General features: G+C 39.1%; 1 protein-coding gene across 2 annotated transcripts; it reads left to right on the forward strand.

Annotated features, from left to right (window-relative positions):
* The first annotated feature begins 9,901 nt into the window (after positions 1–9,901).
* On the forward strand, positions 9,902–18,797 carry LOC122661404 (ribosome biogenesis regulatory protein homolog). Of its 2 annotated transcripts, XM_043856787.1 has the most exons (9): positions 9,902–10,084; positions 15,462–15,612; positions 15,927–15,978; positions 16,115–16,243; positions 17,169–17,286; positions 18,015–18,198; positions 18,293–18,406; positions 18,524–18,581; positions 18,639–18,797. In XM_043856787.1, the coding sequence occupies exons 1-9, from the start codon at positions 9,993–9,995 to the stop codon at positions 18,743–18,745; spliced, it is 1,005 nt and encodes a 334-aa protein (XP_043712722.1). In that variant the 5' UTR covers positions 9,902–9,992; the 3' UTR covers positions 18,746–18,797. The 2 variants fall into 2 exon arrangements, with proteins under 2 accessions (XP_043712722.1, XP_043712721.1); XM_043856786.1 differs by having other exon boundaries at positions 18,524–18,797.
* The last annotated feature ends 895 nt before the right edge of the window (positions 18,798–19,692 follow it).

Genomic DNA, 19,692 nt, shown 5'->3' on the forward strand with positions numbered 1-19,692 from the left:
TATAGGCCCACAAGGCCTAGTCGATGGGTCACACCCATAGGTTCATATGGTTAGATCCTAAGCACCCCTTTGATCAGAGACAATCCAATAGTTGGAACCCAACCATTGCACTGGATCATAGACCGTTGATCTCGAAAAGATTTAGGTGTCTACTGGTGACGATGCGAAAGTACAAAGTGCACCATCAAAACGCCATATTACGCCTCACGCACGCGCACGCGCTCGGACAGTCACTATCCTCACCCACAAGTGTACCGTACAATCCTTTCCATATATAACATGTGATAATAGCTCACAATCATATACAAACCAAAGGAAACACTTCTCCATAAAGTCCCACATCTATTATTTGGAAAAATTCCAACACGTTGTATAATACTTTTTCCCTATTTCTTACTCGTCAAAAATTTGATACCAATAATAATTATGGCTTCTAGGCTTCAAGCTCCAACCATGTGAATCAATTTCTCTCCTTCGTTGAGGGTGATGGACGCTTTGTAATTTTAATGGAAAGATGAAGATTTTTTTATGTCGATCCATCTTTTATTGGTTAAAGTGTTTTTTTTTATCTCTTCAATCAATATAGTATATCGACTCTTATTATAAAGGATATAATATTTTTGGTAGTCTAACATGACTTGAAAAATAACTAAATTATTAAAAGTAAGAGCTAATTAGAATATGTTGATTTTTGAAAATGTCGATGGAAAAATCAATACAAAACGAGCCATGCATATGTCTACCCCTGTCTGAGTGCCTTGCTCGAATGGGAGTAAGGCGGGCATTTACTGCTTTGTTGTGTCTTAGCAGTAGGATCCTGCCGAAGAACTCGGCAGTAGAGAATCCAAATTGAGAAAAATTACCATGTGGCTCAAAACATAGCCATACATATGTCTATCTACCATGTGGCTCAAAACATAGGACCTTTCTACCAATGCTTGAAACAAAGGGCTGAGGATCACTCTAAGGGGAATAAGGCGAGCAAAGGTAAATCTAAACATTCAAAAAAGCAGTTCGGGGAAGGTAATGGCAAGGTGTGGGAGTGGAAAAGAGACTAATGGGAGTAAAGGATCCAATTAAGAAGAGAAGTAGGCCAGGGTGGTGGTTAGTAACTGTAGATTGCGGTATGGGGTATTCTATTGGTTAATCCATAGTGTTAGTAGTTCGGAATTTCTTTTGCATAGTTGTATGATGAAGTTCTTATGTTGGAATATTCGAGAGCTGAATGCTCTCAAGAACCGGAAGACAGTGAATATTTTGGTTTGTAAGACCTCAGCTTGCTTGTGTGTGTTAGTATAAACAAATGTCCAAGAAGGCGCGAGGTGGAGAAGGGCTGATCCAACAAGCGGTGGATGATTTTAACAAGCTCATCTATGAGGCTGGCCTTCTTGAGATCAAAGGGAAAGGGGCCGATGAATTTACTTGGTGTAATGGGCAGAGTGGCGGTAATAGGATCAGTTGCAAATTGGATCGATGCTTGTTATACTTCTTGGCTTGATCAGTTCAGGTCTTCTGAGGCTGAGTTTCTCACCCTTGGAATCTCAGATCACTTCCCTATTTGTTTGTTTATTTTGGATAATAAGAACTAGTTTTGGGCCCAAAATATTTAAGTTCTTTAATGTCAATGAGCGATTTTATTGATATGGTGATCTTGGGGTAGGGTGAAGATGTCTTTCCAAATTAGGTTTGCTCACGAGAAATTCCTTCTTGGTCCAGCCAACAAAAACAAAAAAACCTCTCCTTGTTTCGACTTATCTAATTACTAGTTTATTGCGGTTCTAGTTTACTTTGGAGTAAATGCATTTCCATCAAATAGATTTGGTAAGCATGATTCTTGACATACGAAAATTTCATCATCAGACTATTTGAAACAAAGGAAATATTGAAACATAAGGAGAAAAGAACCATACATTTGACTCAATAGAATTGAGATGGATTTTCAAATTTGACATATGACCTATCCAATGGGTTCCTTATTTATCCAACTATCAAAATACCAAATATCGGTCTATGTAGTAGAAAAGGCTTCCTTGTCAAAATAGTTGTTCAATGTTTCATTGAGGCTCTGTTTGTTTTGATGTAAAATTAATTTTACCTGGATATGCACTAGTTTTAAACAGGCCAATTTGAATCCACCCATTATTAAATGGGCTGGGTTCGGGTTAGCAGATCCTCCAGCCAATATAATGATAGAGATATGAGTTGGGCCATTTTTTCTTGACATCCTACCCCATAGATGCTCAAATCACTTAAGTATCCACAGACGTTCAACATCTTCTGGATTGCCATTTTCACCTATTGTGCTAAAAATCCTGGAGAATGGAAGGCACGGTTAGAAATGACTATCCTACCCCGTGCCCGAACACATTGTCCGAGGTAGGGTCCACTTCCCTCTATTAGATGTACTTGACATCAAGTACGAGCAGTGTAATTGACGGATCCAGATCCTCTACTGTCGAGCTGCCCGGCAAGACCGTGCTGCCCAGGCACGGTGCTATGCGCAATGACCGCCTTACCCCCACTCGGGCAAGGTATTTGGGCAGGGGTAAGGTGGACATTGCACACAACACCGTGTCTAGGCTGCACGGTCCTGTGGGCAGCTCGACAATAGAGAATCCAAATAGGTAATTGACAGGATAAAAATTCCGACTTGAACATATCTGAGAATTGTGATAGCAATGGAACAATTGGAGACTTTCCAGAAAAAGAAGACGGGAAGGAAGGGAATCATGCATCGGAAAACAGGTATAAGTTCCTCTTCATTTGCTAGACTACTGAGTTGCGTTTGATTTGTGTTATGTATGTCTCAAATTCTTGGACCATTTTGAAGAATGACCCGCTCCAACATTTTTGGTGGTGACCCGAATGGAACTTTTTCTGAGATCTGTGATGATAGCAGAAGGCTTGGACCGATATCGTTGGAGTAACAGTTCGACCCAACCCGATGGATCGACCCGGATCCAATCAAGGAGTATTTATGTTCCTTACCTGCTTTATTGTAAAGAGAGAGTAAGATTTGGGGTTTTCGTTCTAGGGTTTCTGAGAGAGAGCAACAACACCGATTTGGGTGTTCTTGAGAGTTCCATTGTAATCTTTTCTCCGATTTGCATAGTAAATCATCTTCGTTTTTGCCCGCGAATGTAGCACATCATACTGGTGTGTGAATCACGTTATATCTCTGTGTTCTTTTGCTTTGTTCTTATTTTTTTTCGTGATTTTGTTGGTGTTTGCTATAACAATTTGACTTGACACATTGGATAAAAAAAAGGCAGTTATATCAGGGCTTTGCTTTTATGCAGTGAAAGTCATCATGTGAACATCATGTGAACATGGCATCAAGGAAAGCTAAAAAGAAAAAAAAGAATTTGAAGGTCACTATAGAGAATGTGCAAGTTCCATCTAGCATTGAAAAACCAAAAAAAGAACTGCCACGGAAGGAAAAATAAACGGAAGCTCAGGTGAAGAAAAGTAAAGAGCTCAGGAGTAGTAAAGTGCCACTATTGACGCTGAGCCCAGAACATGTTCAACCTTCCGGTACCGGTACTACAGTAGATTCCGGGCACCTGCAATTGCAGCAGAATCACAGGGTCAGCTTCTCAAATCTGCTTTTGAGTCCGTAGAGAGGAGGAAGAGGAAGAGGAGGATTGCTTGAGAAGAAATTCAAGTTCTCAAGAAAGTTGTAGTAGTAATTGTGACTTTAAATCGTACGACGAAGGCTTTCTTCCAAGCATAACCCATCCCTATCCCATTTCGTTCTTATACTTCTTATGCAGTTAATTGGTTTGCAATAGGAGCAGCAAGAAGAAGAAGAGCACAGTCAGATGAGATAGGTTGTCGTGAGAGCATGAGTGGGGGCGGTGAGATGGATTGCGTTGGCAATAGGGTAGGGGCGGAGTTGCAGGAAAGGAGTTGGACGAGGAGGAGGAGGAAGAGGAAGAAGAAGAAGAACGGGTCATACAGTCTTTGTCTAATACTTAACGATATTTAACAGAATGGGTATGATATGGTTGATAGAATCTTTGAATTCAAGGGAGGGGAGAGTATGATATGGTTGATATCTTTTCAAGGAGGGAGTATTCGCCCCCCCCCCCCCCCCCCCCCCCCCCCCCCCCCCCCCCCCCCCCCCCCCCCCCCCCCCCCCCCCCCCCCCCCCCCCCCCCCCCCCCCCCCCCCCCCCATACCCAGAGGTGGGGGTTTATCAATCACACATAATCGAGTCGGCGGTCCACAACCAGCATCATCGACCCTCAGTCCCACCGTCGCGTCACATATGTACACGACCTCACAAGCCCTGGTTCTCTTGGTTCGTGCCCTTCATCGTCATTCTAGACTTTGGGTTGTCTGTGTACACGATGTACGTGAACAACTGCCCCGCCACCATCGGCAGCGACGGTTGCCTCTTCTCTGCTTCCCTCGGCAGGTTCTCTTTCCAACCGCTCAGTGAGAACCGCATGTTTGGCCCTTCCGTTCAGACGTAATAAGCCTTTCTATTCTTCAATGGGGGTTCCCCAATGATGTACGTGCACATCACCAGATTACAGATGAGATAGATTTTGTTAATATCTCCATTTGAAATTCTATTTTGTTAACCTATTCCACCGTTAAGAGTTCCGTTTGTTGCTGGTTCTGCTGCTATTCCTATTATTATAAATGGTGGGGAATGAGATGGGAATTTAGCTCTTGTTATTAAATTATTTATGCCTTTGTGGTTCTTGCTATTGCAAAGATTATGGAGGAAATGCCCTTACAGAGTTCTTACAGATTTGGATGTGCATCTAGGGTAAACTAGTATTTGGGACCTATTTGGTATCTGTGTTAGTTCCTGTAATATTGTTATGCAAAGTGTGTGTGCATGAACTCAGGGGAAAATTTCATATACCGGGGCTATTCTACCTGTTTTCATGGGAAATTTCATGTTCCTCCTTGATATTGTTATGCTTGAATGCATACCGGGATTATGGCTTCAACTGAGAAAGATGTGTGGAAACAGGGTTTAAATTCCCTCCAGCAGACCAAGGTGATCTCTGTAAATTGAATTTTATTGAAGAGACGACTTGCTCTGCCACAGTACGCAGTTTTCAACCTCTGTTTTTTCAATGAGTGGGGTTGGGTGGGGGGGGGGGGGGGGGTTGATCAGGTTAAATAGATGAAAAAGATGGAAGTGCTAAACAAATGGGCTTCATAGTTCTCTTGCATTGTTCTATTTGTTATAGACTAAATCTCCATTTTTTATGCACAAACAGGCTTATAGAAGGCAATGGTGTATTCAGTTTATAATGCTGAGAAGTTATCTACAGCTCTCAGTTCTGTAAATGTTCTGCAATTCCTAAGGTTATTTAAAGAATTCAACCGTTTGATTTATGGCAAAACTCTTTTTTGCTATGATGCTTGAGGTCTTTCATGACCATTGGTTTTTTTTCAAGTACAGATAGATGTATTTAAGCAAGCAGCTGCTATTTCCTTGGCTCGAGAGTAAATTGATACCGTCGAATCCATTATTTTCCCTTAAATTTTAATTTTCAGGTGGTAGGAAGTTAGTTTTATAGCACTCTCATTGTAGTATTGGCATGGCATTGGGTGTGAACAGCGAGCGGCATTCATGATAGTATTGGGGTGTTATTCAATATAACAAGGCTCAGGCCTTACATACATTGATAAAGTTCCTCATAGTCAGTCTGCAAGTTTGTTGGTTAATGGTGGAGGTGAATGTTAAAATGAGATGCTTCCAGCTTCATTTCCTAAATTAAAAGAAATATTATTCAAACCAATTGAAGTCGAAAGAAGTAACCTACGGTTACATAAGGATCAAAATACCCAAAAATCCAAAAGTGGACGGGCGTGCACTACTTATCCTAACAAATGAAGAAGACTATGGGTCACATATTGCCCTAACTAGGGGTGTCAAGAAAGCCCGGTCGACCTAAATCTGTCCTGAGCCCGGCTTAGACCCGATTCTGATTTTCAACCCAAAAGACGGGTTTGGGTTTAGAAATAACCTGACCCTGCCAAGGTCGGGTCGGGTCGGGATGGGGTTTAGGCCTCGGGTTAAGCTCAACCCGACCCTGCCCGACCCTGTATTGTTTATAAGTATATATATATACTTTTTTTTTATATATACAATATATAAATATTTATATTATAAATCTTCTTTATCCTAACACTAAAAAATGGAAAATAATAAAAAACACTCAAAACCGGATAAAAAATGGAAAATAATAAAAAACACTCAAAACCCTAAAGTCGATTCACATCTCACTTAGGCCTGTTAATAAAGTTCGACCAGCCCGAACCTACCCTGAGCCCGGCCCGGACCCGACCCTGATTTTTCAATCCGAAGGACAGGATTGGGTTTAGCGTTACCTTGGCCCTGGCAGGGTCGGATCCGGGTTCAGATTTAGGCCCCAGGCTTAGCCCAGCCCAGACCGGCCCGGCCCGGCCCGACACTGTGCTAATATGATATATAGGTTGGGCTTTTGGGGGTCTATTTCGTAGGATTTAAGGTTTTTTTACGTTTTTGTTAGAACCGTAGGATTTAAATTGGGGTAGAAAACGATAAACCCTAATCTCCTAAGTCCTAACCTTTCGTTTCCTCTCCCACCTGAATGTCTGGGTTAGCGTCATCTATCGTTCTCGTTTGGACTTCGGAGGAGAAGGCTGACGAGGAGAACTGCATGGCGAGATTGGATCAGTCAGGTATCCGATTGTTCTTCTTCTTCGTATCTCTCTCTTGGTTCTGTATCTCGCTCTCTTCTCTTTGCTCGTTCTCCTTTTTCTTCTTTTCACTGGGTGGAAACCTAGAACGGGTTGATTGAATCAGAGGAGAAAAAAAAGGGTGGTGGGCGTTTTCGCTGGGAATCGACAGTGGGGTTTTCCCCCCCCTTAAAGTCAAATGGGTGGGGTGATTTTCAGTGAAAATTGAAGAGGTTACCTGGTTTGGGGTCAAGGAATTGGGTGGGAATGAGAGTCGAAGGGAGGAGTGTTTTGCTGTGGACGTCGAGGGTTTTTGTTTGTCTGTTTGTTTGTTCGCTGTTACAGGCTTACAGCAGGGGGTAATGAAAGGAGAATAGGTTGTTACTGTTGGATTCGGGAGGGGGTTGGGGAGATGGGGCTGCTGTAGATGATTTTTTTCACAGCTCTCGGTTGCAGAGAGCAAAGGGATGGACGACAAAACTGGGTGTAAAATGTAAAACAGAGATCTCTTGAACTTTTGAATTAATAGATGGAAACAGATACATACCCAAATCCATGTCTTTTCTTTGATAATTTTTTTTTCTTAAATTTATTTTGGATTATTGAATATTTTTTGTGTGGCTTTTAGTAACACGGGGTTCGGGTTAGTGTGATGGTATGAACATGTTTGATTTTATTACTGAGGACTTGTAGTACTGCAGTTATTTTTCTTCTTGCGATTTATCTTCTATCTTTTGACTTTCAAGTTTTTTTCCCTATTGCTCTTCATACACAATTAAGCTTAGAAAGGAGAGCAGAATGAGGAGAAATTTCAGATCTCAAGCTAACGAGATTCATTGAGTGCACTGTTTATAAGCTGTTCATTTTTACTGCTTCAAATTACGTTAAAATATTTTACTTGCAAGAGGTGGAATATGACAATCGCAATGCTGACAATTCTAGAAACTTACAATCTGATCAACTTTGACATAGTAAAAATTACAGGCATAAGAAAAACCATTTCCCAAAAAAATAAAATAAAAAATAAAGTCAAGGTCAGGGTCAGGGTCAGGGACAGGGACAGGGACAGGGTCAATCAAGGCCAACCCGACCCTGCATGACTCAATCAGGGTCAATCAGTGCCAGGTCGGGATAGGCAAAACCCTGGCAGGGTTGGATTGGGTTGAGGATATCTTAGACCCTGGCAGGGTTGGGTTGGGCTTGGGTTTAGGTTAGGGCCCTTAGGGTTGGGCTAGGGTTTAGGGCAGGCCCGGCCCAACCCGATGCATTGACACCCCTTCCTCACTCACCCCCCATCTCTTTCCCTTCATACGCCATTGTGCCGTTTGGTGTTCGCTGCAAATCTTCTCTAAACCTTATCTTTCCCTTCATGCGGCCTTTGCTGCAGATCTTCTCCAAACCCAAAGGAAAATGAGAATCGAACCCTAAACAGCATAAACCCTTTGTCTTTCCCTTCTCTTCCCCCCTTCTCTTTCCCTTCGGCCTTCGGCCTTCCCATTCTGCGATTTCTACAAATTATCCCAACATAAAAAAATAATAGGAAATAATCGTTGAAACTGAAGGAGTTTTGAGGTCTGAACTCATTGAACATTTGCAGCTTTGAAGGCGATTCTTGAAGTTAAGTTGTAACAGAACCCCTTGCGGTATCTGTCTCCTTTCGTATCTATTCTTATACCTGCTATGATCTATTTAGCTTATATGTTGATGCTATGCTCTTGTATCTTAATTTGCATATAGCTGAAATTCATTTAATCTGCTTATCTCTTTAATGTTTTTTTTTGTTCTTTTGATTTTGAGCTCAATGGATGAGCCTTTTCATTTGTCTCCTTGGTTTTTGGATGAAATGATGGTGGAGGTGTTTTTGGTTTGTCAGAGTTTGAGGCAGATGCTGCAGATACAGTGGTTTTGAGGTCTTAAATTTGCTTTCCTTCTTAATTTCTGTCTATATTTGTTATTTTCAGCTGGAAGTTGTATTTGAATAATTCTTTCGTATGATGAATTGTTGTTGATTTGGATTTTTCGGTTTGATAAATGAGTATTATTATGGGATTTAATGTAGATCTGGACTGATCAATCTTTTGTTTCTTTCTTAAAAACTTATGCTGTGATCCACAATGTAAATGAACTATTTGTTTTAGGGCAGGGTCAATCAGGGCCAACCCGACCCTGTCCGAACCTATCAGGGTCAATCAAGGCCGGGTCGGGTTAGGGGAAACCCTGGCAGGGTCGGGCCGGGTTGAGGGTTTCTTACGCCCTGCCAGGGTTGGGTTGGGTTAGGGTTTAGGTTAAGGCCCCTAGGGTTGGACACCCCTAGCCCTAACACGGTAATGACAATCCCCCCACCTCCACCTTTCCTTTCTAACTTTTCTTGGACTGGGCTTGGTTCTTGTGGGCTTCGGGTCTAGGTTGCCAAACCAGAGTATCTCCTGGGCTTCTTGTCTTGGCTGCCAACCCAGAAATACTCTCGGGCTTGTTGCCTCAGCCTTTTGGACCTTCTAACATCATTTGAAAGCTTAACTTCTCCCCAAAACTCTTGTTCTCTTTGGTCCATCTAATTAAGATAATTAATGTCCTCATCACCTTTGTCCTACACTTAGGCTGTGTTTGGTATGCATTTTAGGTCGATTTCGCATTCTTGGATGATAAAAATGGTTGTTTTTATTGTTCGAGAATGCATACCAAACACAGCCTTAATGACTTTCATTCGACATTGTAAGTTTTGAAGATTCTTCACTTGACATCGGTTCTTGAACATCCAATGTCAAATCGACTATTGGAAAACTAGAGTTTTTCATAGGACAGATTTGTGTGTAGATAAAGTTTGGTTCAATTAGAATGAATTTAAAATTTATATTTCCTTAAAATCTTTTAAAAATCATATGTATTTTAAACCATGAATCTGAATATAATATTCTAGATGCCGTTGGAAAACTATTTCTAACTACTTTTAAATCATATTAAAATCATAAAAATTTACCCAAAAAAAGTCATATGAAAATCGTAAAAATTTATAAAGTTATTTGAACGTGGGTCCCACAAGACAAATTTTTTTTAACATGATAGTAGGTGCGAAAAAAAGAAAGACATTCTACCACTGAAATATACACCTCACATCTTTCTTCTTTTTAATTCAATATTGTGGGCTCCCTATGTACACCTTCTCACATCTTTCTTCTTTTTTCTTGCAGGGGCACAGTTTTAGTTTATCTATATAACGAAATTTCTACAAAAGTTTAGAGTTCTCTCTAGAGTCTGGCCACTATACGATTCGGCTGCAACATCCGAGTAAGAGCTTGCAAGCCATGGAGATGGAGGCCCAGAAGTACCAGATTGACCTTGGGAATCTGATGGCGTATGACCCACATCCCAGCTTCTCTTCTCTTCCCTCTGACAGGTTAGGTTTCTCCTTTGGCAAGCTTATCTTCCCTTGTATTTATCATTTAGTCTTGAATTTTTTTCTGGGGGTGTTAAGTGCTGTCTAGAAGTCTGTTTCAGAAATTTCTCCATACAGTTCTGTCCTTTTTTCCAAATTTTTAGTTCTCTGTTTCGTTAGACATTTCTTTTCATGTAGTTTGGTTGGGAAGAAGTGTATGTTAGTGGTTATGCGACTTATGTCCTTTTGTATCTCATGTGATTTGTTTTTTCCCTCTTGCTTATCTTGGTTTTTGGTTTTTATGTTGGACTATTGTTCTTTTTTTTTTTTTTTTTTCAACTTGTTTGGCAATGCTGGAGGTTCTGTTTTGGGTTTCAGGTTCTTGGTTACTTGCATTTGTTCAGTTGTAGAACCAAACTTAACCACATGTAGAGTTCTACTGCTAACAACTGTGTAAAGTCACATAAAATAGCAACATCACTTCAAGAGAAATAACTAGTTAGCAAACTATTTGATTGTCCTAACAGAAGCTCACCGTGGGGAAAGTCCCCTTTAGTTTCTATGCTAAGAAGGGAAGTTCTCTGGTTGAACAAAAGATTTTTATTAGAAGATGTGTATGCTGTCCAGTGCTGAGTTTGCTAACTGCAGGCTGGTAAGATGTTTTATGGGTGCTTGAAATACTTAAGAAGGAATTGAATCATAATGTTGTGATTGTAGCTGCTAAGAGATTTGAGCCACATGAAGCTGGTACTCCCTGTGTACTATAGTGTGAAGGTGTCAAAATAGAACCGAAACTGAATACCAGAATCAGAACCAGACGTTTATGATCTGATCATAGTTGTCAAGGTGGCAAGGCGGTGGAGGGGTCCCTAAGCGTGTAGGTGACAAGGTGCCTGCCTAGGCGACCGAGGTGCTTGCATTTATTTTTAAATTTTATTTCCCCTCTTTTCTAATATTATTTAGTATGCTACAATATACCTTATATCATAAAAATTCAACATTAAGCCACATCAAGTCATCAAAAATCAACATTAAGCCACATCAAGCCATCTCCCTTCCTCCTAAACTAAACCTCTTCTTCCATTATTTCCCGTAATTCCCTTATTTCAACTCTTGAAGAACCTAAACGGCAGAGAACCATCCATGGCCACACTGTCTCTGCTATCCATGCTTCGGTTTCTAAGCAGGGATTACAATTCCTTTACCTGCTATCATCCACTGCAAATCACCCTCTCTTATGGTACCCTTGTGTCCTGTGAAATCTTCATGTGTAAGACCTCCCTGTGAACCCTATCACACAAGATGTCAAACCTACCTTCCTTCAAAAACTTAAAATCCTATTGTAGACATGTAAGTTGCGGGAAGCAGCAGTTACTCCAATTCAAAAAGTATCATTCTTTGTACAAAACCCCAAACTTAAAAAGGGCTTTTTCTGAAACGAAATCAAGTTTCTGAATCCAGAGTTTGTACATCTTACATGGCCCACCCTGTTGACCATTTTTGTAACTTTTAGTGGGTAACCATTAACAAACAAAACAGTCTTTCGTGTATAAAATGCCCAGATTCTGTAGTGTGCAGATCCAAAGATCACATTTTCCACCTTATTAATTGAAGCTCATAAGCTGGGAAAATGAAATCTACCTACAACATGTAGGTGACAGACTCAAAACCTGCAAATAGAGAAAATAAAATTATGTTAAAATTTCCCACAAGAACCTGATTTATTATTTTTTTGGAAGTTTGTGATCTAAAGCGAGGGGGAAAAGAAGATGACCTCTGTGTGGGTGAATTATTTTTGACTATTAAAGCCTACTGATTCGCCTACCTGCCTTATCGGGTTGCTTCCAAGCTGTGGGGTTTCTCACTACATGTACCAAGGCTCACTCGATCCATATTCTTGAGGTTTTCTACTTCCAGATTTACTGCTCCAAGGTTCTAATCGTTACTCTGTTTTTAGAGTCTTTTTTCTTCTCAAACTCTATGTTGACTGGGACTCCTCTTCCACCCTGTTGATCTCTCTATTTTTTTTTTTTTGGGATCTTATTTGTCTGCACAAGGGACTGCTTCACCATTAATTTTAGGTCAACCAGACCTGCAGAATTGGTTCTCCTTATCTGATCGATTTTACTAGGTTTCAGTGTTTTAGAGGCTTCCCGATTTTGGGATTTCTCCCAAATCATACCATTGATTTGCATCAATTTTGGGGGATCACTTCCCCCTGTCTGGTATTTTTTTCAGTTGTCTTCTCAGGTCAATCATATGGGAAAAGGCTCCTCACCTCCTTTCCAGACCAGGAAGAAGAAGAAGAAGAAGAATAAGATGACGATGATGATGACGAAGAAGACAATAATGTCATTCTACCCTATCAAGGGTATATTGGTTATAAAATGTCTAAAACACTCTTACCGTTCGCAACGAACAGAGTGGGTTTACTTGGTAATTATTTTGGAAAGCAGGGGTGGTATGCATAAATATCCAAAACTCACGGGTGGATCTATAATTAGGCCTTACCTCAGGGGAGGTACATGTAAATTTTCCAAAATTAAACTACTCTTGATTTAGAGAAATGTTTTTGTTCTCCGAGAGGTTTGACTTGTCATTTTTTACATGAGACTTTTCTATTAGGTATAACATAAAACCAGCTTTCCAACAAATCCAAGATTGTTTAAATCTGATTTATATTGAAGAAGTTATGTTCTGGTCAAACTTTAGTTGATGTGCACGAATGTTGTCAAAATCACTCTAAATGAAAATATTTTTTTATATATCAAAACGAATGAATATTTTACCGCACTTTTGGTGTTTAGCAATGTTCTACCATAATAAGATTAATGAAATTTTTATTCAAAAAAAAAAAAAAAAAAAAAGAAGATTTATGAAAGTATTAGATTTGAGAAATAGTCCAACATTAGAAAGTTGAAAATTTCACCTATTGCCAAAAAACCAGTTTTTGTTTTTGAACTGGGGGGGTTTTGACTTTTTATCCTTCTAGAATTTGATTTTTAACTATTTTTATTGGATTCAAATAGGGGGTAATTTGTTTATTTATGAATAATATCTAAAGTAAAAACATTTACTTAAATGATGTTTGACATAAATACGGATCTAAGGTCCTACAGTGTTCAATACCACTAAGGTGGTAGACGCCTAGGCCCCCAAAAATCCGGCTGGACACCTAGGCAGCACCTAGTTGACGCCTTGACAACTATGGATCGAACCTCACTGCACTGCAAAGAAATGATCTGATTTGATTTCATAGGTTCTCTTCCCTGTTCGATTCGGTTCAAACCCGATAAAACTGATACCTCTATTCGATACAATAGCCGTGGTCATGGTATAAGCAAAATTAAACTATAAGGAGGGGGGGGGGAGAGAAGCATTATGGAATACTTAGGCCTGATTTGGCCTGATTTCTATTTCAATTTTGGATTGATTTCATGAAATAGTCAACAAATAGATTTTTGGTCAAAAAATTGAAATTGTTTTGTTTGTATGACTTGTACCAATATGAAATATTTCAAGAATAAAAAAAAAATCCATTTGGTAGTTCAGTTTTGAGAATAGATTCTCTATATTTCTTTGGGAAGGTGGTGGTGGTGGCAGTGGCGGGGTGGTGGTGGTGAGACCATTAGGAGAAGGGTGGTGTTTTATTTGTAACTTGAAATTACTACTTTGCCCATCAAAGAGCAAGAGTGAAATCAAATGAAATAGAAATTCTGAAACAGCTCCTCAGTTATTTCATAATTTCTATTCCACTTGATTTCGATTTCACTGAAATAAGGTGCAAAAGTCAAACCAAACAATTTCTGAAATAGCAATCACCCCCTAAAATTGAAATAGAAATCATACCAAATCTGGCCTAAGATACATTATTTTATAAAAGCTTTTGTTTTGTTTAATAAATAATTCATAATATGTTTGATTAAGACATTTCACATGATTAATATTAAATTCCATAATACTTAATCTAGTAAGTAAATTTAAGTAACAATAACGGATTAATAATTAATAATATTGAACTCCAACACTAGACACTACATTATGCTTCATGTTATTGTTTAAAACAATAGATTCAACTATTTCAGTATTACATTATACATTCTCTAAAACATAATTGTTTTAAAAATAATAAACATCATTATGAAAATTGCATGTAAATCGGTTGTGAACTGAATAACTAAAACCGAATAGAAACTTGGAAAACTGGAACCCGATGCAAAACATTTCTGATTTTGGGCCATTTTTATCCGGTATGGTTTTAATTTCACCGTTCCAAAATGTAAACCGAATCGAACTGGAACTGGACACCCTGACACCCTTAGTATAGTGACTCACCTGTTATTTGTTATTCTAGTCATTTTCTTATAGTTTTTAGATACTAGAAAAACTAAATCCAGGATAACAAGCATAGTTGTCAAGGAGACAAGGCGACAAAACAGGAGGATCGGGACTAGTTACAGCAACAGAAGCAGAGATGGAATTAAAAAAAAAGGAACAGGAACGGCGAACAGACAGACAGGAAGAAGAAGAAGAAGGAGGAGGAGGAGGAGGAGGAGGAGGAAGAGGGGGGAGGACAGAGGAGGAGAAGAAGGAACTGCAAACAGAAACAGTAACAGAAACAGAGACGGAGACAGGGAGAAGAAATAGAAGAAACAGGAACAGCAACAGAGACGGCGACAGACAGAGAAGATGAAGAAACAGGAACAGGAACAAAGAAGAAGAAATAGGCACAGGAACCGAAACGGTTACAGAGAAGAAGAAACAGAAACAGAGACAGAGACAGAGAAGCAGAAACAGAAGAAGATGAAAACAGAACAGAGACAGAGAAGAATAAGAGGAAGACAGAAATAGAGACGGAGAAGAAGAGGAAGAAATAGGAACTGGAACTGAAACAGAGACAGAGCAGAGGAAGAAGTAGGTGTGGAGTCGCAGAAGGGTTTGAGGGTTTCACTATTGCCCCTTTACTTTCTTTTTTGTTTTTTCACATACATATTCCATGCACCTTATTGTACCAAAACTCTGTACATAAGCCAATAAAACCGTCAGAAAAAGAAGGAACTTTATATAACCTGCATTTAAAAATAAAAAATAAAATAGACCCACACAATGGTCCCACCTAGATCATAAGGTGAGCCAAGGCATCCAAGGTGGGCGCCTTTTGTGCATACAGAAAGGTGACGGCACTCCTAGGGTAGCCAAGTCACCTAGACAACAATGATAACAAGCATAGTTGATCTTCAGAACCTAAATTGGAAGCTGTTGCTTTAGTGAGATACCATCTGTCTTTAATCAAATAACCTTTTTTTTTATCTGGTTCCCCCAAGCAAATAACCTCGGTTGTTATGGGTTACCTGTAAGGCCACAAAGGTACTTAATGTGATCTTTTGAGTTTATCTAGGGAGCAACTAGTTAAAGAATGCCTCCAGAAAGGGACTGAGCTTGTCCAAGCAATTGTGGATGTTCTTTTCAACTTACATTCAACTGAAGACAGAGATGGGCCTATTGTACAACTACCTCCACCAACAACAAGATTGCCTAGGGAGAAGCATGTAAGCCTTTTTTTTCCCCCCTTATGTCTGTCTTTGAAACTGATACAGAGTGAATTTCTTCTTCATATTTTAAACAGTTCCAGGAACCTAATCAATCGTGACAATTTCTTCACCCTGTCCTGGGTTCAGTAATAACCTGCATATCATAAGTCCGAAAGTACAACTTGTGCTCATGCTCCGTTCACATACCTTTGTTTCTGGTCATCTTTTGATTTCGATCACTATAAGTTTGATATACCCCTGTAATGTTTCAAATTCTTTATGCTAGGCATGAATTCATGGTTGCTTATATCAGCTCTCCTGTTTTTTTCCAGCTTCCAAAACCAAAGCCACCTACAAAGTGGGAACTGTTTGCCCAAAAGAAAGGTTAGTTATCTAGACTATTGTCTGTTTTGCTACGTAGGACTTCTGAAGCTGCATATTTTAAAGTGGAGGTCTAGTCTCTAACTTCTTTCCAGAGAGCTTTTGGGGCTTGATGATATTTGTTTGTAATGTTTTTCAGGTATAAAGAATCGCAAGAAAGACAAACTTGTGTTTGATGAACAAACTGGTACGTGGAAGCGGCGCCATGGTTATGACCGTGTTGATGATGACAAAGATGTACCCATTATTGAGGCCAAGATGACTGATGGTAAATGATTTGAACTCGCCCTTCCCTTGATTGACCATACAACAAACTCAAATTTTGGGAGATTTTAGTCTTATTATTTTTCTCTGAAAAGGAGTTAGAAAATAAGTAAGAAAAAGAAAATTAATTTCCACTATTGGATTTGTGAATACTTGTGCTTTATTAAATCAATTGTATGCATCAAATCTCACTAGTGTGAAATAAATGTGCCTCTTGACCATAAAAAAAAACAAATAAATAAATGTGCCCTCTTAAAAAAAAACAAATGAGAAACTTTTATATCTTGCCTCCCAAAATGTTGATTTGTTTTTGAAAAAAAATTGTAGATGCTTCTAGTATGTTGTTGTCAGTGTATAAAGTCTCCCATAGGCAGAATTGCGCTATCCGAAGACATCTTATATGACATAAAAGTAATAAAAAAAACCTCATATCCATTGAGATAATGGAATATAGAGGTTGCATTGGTGGGATTAACTAGTATCTGAATATTATATCTGATGACCTTTGTGCATGTTTCAACCATTGTTTAGAAACCTCAGTCCATGCCAGACTGCTTTTATGAGAACTTCATCCTTTCTTGAGTTGCAAGAGTCAAAATTCTTCAATTGTAAAACTTGCTGATTTGTTTTTTCCTTTCTCTTTGGTTGGGAAATATACTACCAAACACGTTGAGTTGAGTCAACCTGAGTTGATAGACATTGTGTTCTAATTGTTCTGTTTCACCACATGTGCTTCGGAAGCTAATTTATGTTTATATATCATGATTTGGGATAACTTATCATTTGGAGGTGTTACAGACAATTTCATAATGGAATTGAGATCTTTAACTGTATTATGGAGATTGTATTGGAAGTTTTAAAACAGTTCCAATGGATACTCTATGAAGGTAGTTAATCTTCTTATGTTTTCGCTGTCACTTTCTCCACAGAGCCAGGAGAGGATCCATTTGCCAAGAGACAGGCAGAAAAGAAAAATCGAGTTGAGAAGCAAGAAAAGAATCGGTTGCAGAATTTGAAAAAAGCTGCAAAAGTTGATGCCTTGCCTAGGTTTGTCCTTAAAACTTTTCTGTGAGGTGCCCTTCTCTTATAACATAACATAAATAAACATCAAAAAGAAAAAGAATAAGAATGTTTTGCATTCTGATGTAGTTTCCTACTATCTCCATGCTTCGAACACTAGGTTTTAATCAGTACATTCGACTCATAATTTCCATCTATCCATTGTTCAGCTCGATCAATGTGGCTTACAGTTTTCCAATTCCCACATTTGACTACATAATTTGCTGAACCTGTCCACGTTCAGTGGTATTTTATAAAATTAGGTAATTTTGATTTGAACTTTGCATGATTAGATTCAGAACCATGTGCTTTTGTATTGAGGGTAACTCCCTACTAGGCATAGTTGGGTGCAAATGGTGATTCTCTGTTCTCAATCATTTGTAATACTGTGAATTACAACTTATATGGAGGGTGTTTATCATCCAGTTATTGTTCCACTGACAAGATAACTTAGCAACAAATTCAACCTTTAATGGAACTTCCCTGCCCCCTTCCTTCTTTTTTCCTTTTACTGCCAAGTAGAATTAATTGATTGCATTGTTAGAACGTAGAACCCAACTGGAATTACTTTTGTAATTGGTGCGGGGGTAGATCTTATGAGATCTGTTTTTTTTCAATAGAAAAAGAAAGTCATGATACACCATTTGCATTATTTGACCCTAGTATCCTTTATTTTTTTGAGTTTTTAAAAAGATCTAATAAAGCATTTATGACAGCCATATTCAACTAGCTGCCACCGCACTGCCGATAACAGGAACCCAAAGTGCACCAAAGAAAGTCAGTAAAGATGAGCTGGAGAATGTGGCTGGAATGGCAGCCACTGCAACAGCCAGCGGTGGGAAATTTGACAAGAAACTTCCAGGAGAGAAATCTGCAAAACATCCTGGGAAGTTTCGCAAGGTTTGTGTGCAGAGTCAAAATTCACTATCATGCCAACTGTTCTCTGCCTTATAAATACATGATTTATTCATTTCTCTCCTTTATTTTGTCATAGTTCCTCCCCGTAGCTGAAGGATCCGGAATGGGTGCACAAGAGCAGCAGCAAACGGAAAAGATTCTCAACAAGCTAATCTCCAAGCACTCACATGAAATACTTGATGTTGATAAGGTGAGGCAGCAAGTTAGCTCAGCCTTCCCCTGTGGTGCCTAAAAATTCCCTTTTCACTTATTTGCATCCTTTGCATGTTAATTCTTCGGCTCATCTGTATGTTGTGTGTGGAAATAGGCTGTAACAATGTTCAATGTGAGGAAAGAGAAGAAGAAAAGGAATCAGCAAGGGAAGTCTTCTTCAATGTCTGACAAATTGAAGCCGAAAAAGAATTTCAGTAAAACTGGGAAGCCTTCTTCGATGTCTGACAAATTGAAGCCGAAAAAGAATTTCAATAAAAATGCATCAAACAAAGGATTTTCAAAAAAGGGGTCATCAAAGAAGGGAAAGACAAAATAAGAGTAAACCGGTATGTGTAAGGTAGGTTTGCAGAGCTCTTATGAGTTCCAACCGAATTTTTAGTTTTCTTTTGGTACCCTATTTCGTACAAAGTTGTCTAAGCCCGTTATAAATTTATTTAATGTTTGAATTGGCTTCCTTATGTTATCACATACCAAATATTGGTTTCAGAAGTAGGTAATGTTTTTCTTCACCGTGGGTGAAAAGAATCTAGCCATTGGGGTGTCATTATTTCTTCTGCCTCCTATTATACAGAATTTGAGATGCCCTCGGCATTATTTCAGGAGTTCCATTCAACGATCAGAATCCGTGGATTAAGAAATTCTCTTTTCACTGTGGGTGAGGGACTTCGGTGGAATTGAGACAACCTTTCAGTGGATATGGATGGTAGAAGTGCTCTTTACCATGATGAATTAAGCAAAGCTGATCAAAGCAATTTGAAGATCATTGAATGAACATGAGGGTATTAAAAATTGGATTGGAATTGAGTTCAACTGAGTTATAACGAGTTTGGCAGATTGGAATCGCTAATGCACATTATTCTCCCACAAAACTGTTGCTTTTAAAGTTTAATCCATGTCTTTATCTTGTTAAATGAAGCTTTTACCATGGCTACAAGCAATGGTCCCATGTAGAGAATGACCATGATCATCCATAGTGGTATGGCCTATGTCAGCATTATCATTAGGGGTGTCAATGAATCGGTTCGGGCTGGTTTCGATTCAGGCTTTTCGGTTTCGGTGTGACTTTTATAGAAATCGAAACCAAACCATTAAGAAATATTCGGTTTTGGTGCGTTTTGGTTTCGGTGCGGTTTGGTGTCGTGTCGGTTTCGATTTATGATAACGGGTTGATATCGATTTGGTACCGGTTTTATATAACTAGTAAGGTCCAGTTAGTGTTAATTTTTCTTCTCTTTCTCTTTTTAGTACATAAAATATTTCAAA

This window comes from Telopea speciosissima, chromosome 5 (genome assembly GCF_018873765.1).
Source record: "Telopea speciosissima isolate NSW1024214 ecotype Mountain lineage chromosome 5, Tspe_v1, whole genome shotgun sequence".
NCBI classification, from domain to species: Eukaryota; Viridiplantae; Streptophyta; class Magnoliopsida; order Proteales; family Proteaceae; genus Telopea; species Telopea speciosissima.

Bases quoted from the DNA above. Each gene is read 5' to 3' on its own strand.
- LOC122661404 (XM_043856786.1), top strand. From the start codon at position 9,993: ATGGAGATGGAGGCCCAGAAGTACCAGATTGACCTTGGGAATCTGATG. The intron at 15,613-15,926 runs GTAAGCCTTTTT...GTTTTTTTCCAG, and splicing joins GATTGCCTAGGGAGAAGCAT to CTTCCAAAACCAAAGCCACC. The intron at 16,244-17,168 runs GTAAATGATTTG...CTTTCTCCACAG, and splicing joins TGAGGCCAAGATGACTGATG to AGCCAGGAGAGGATCCATTT.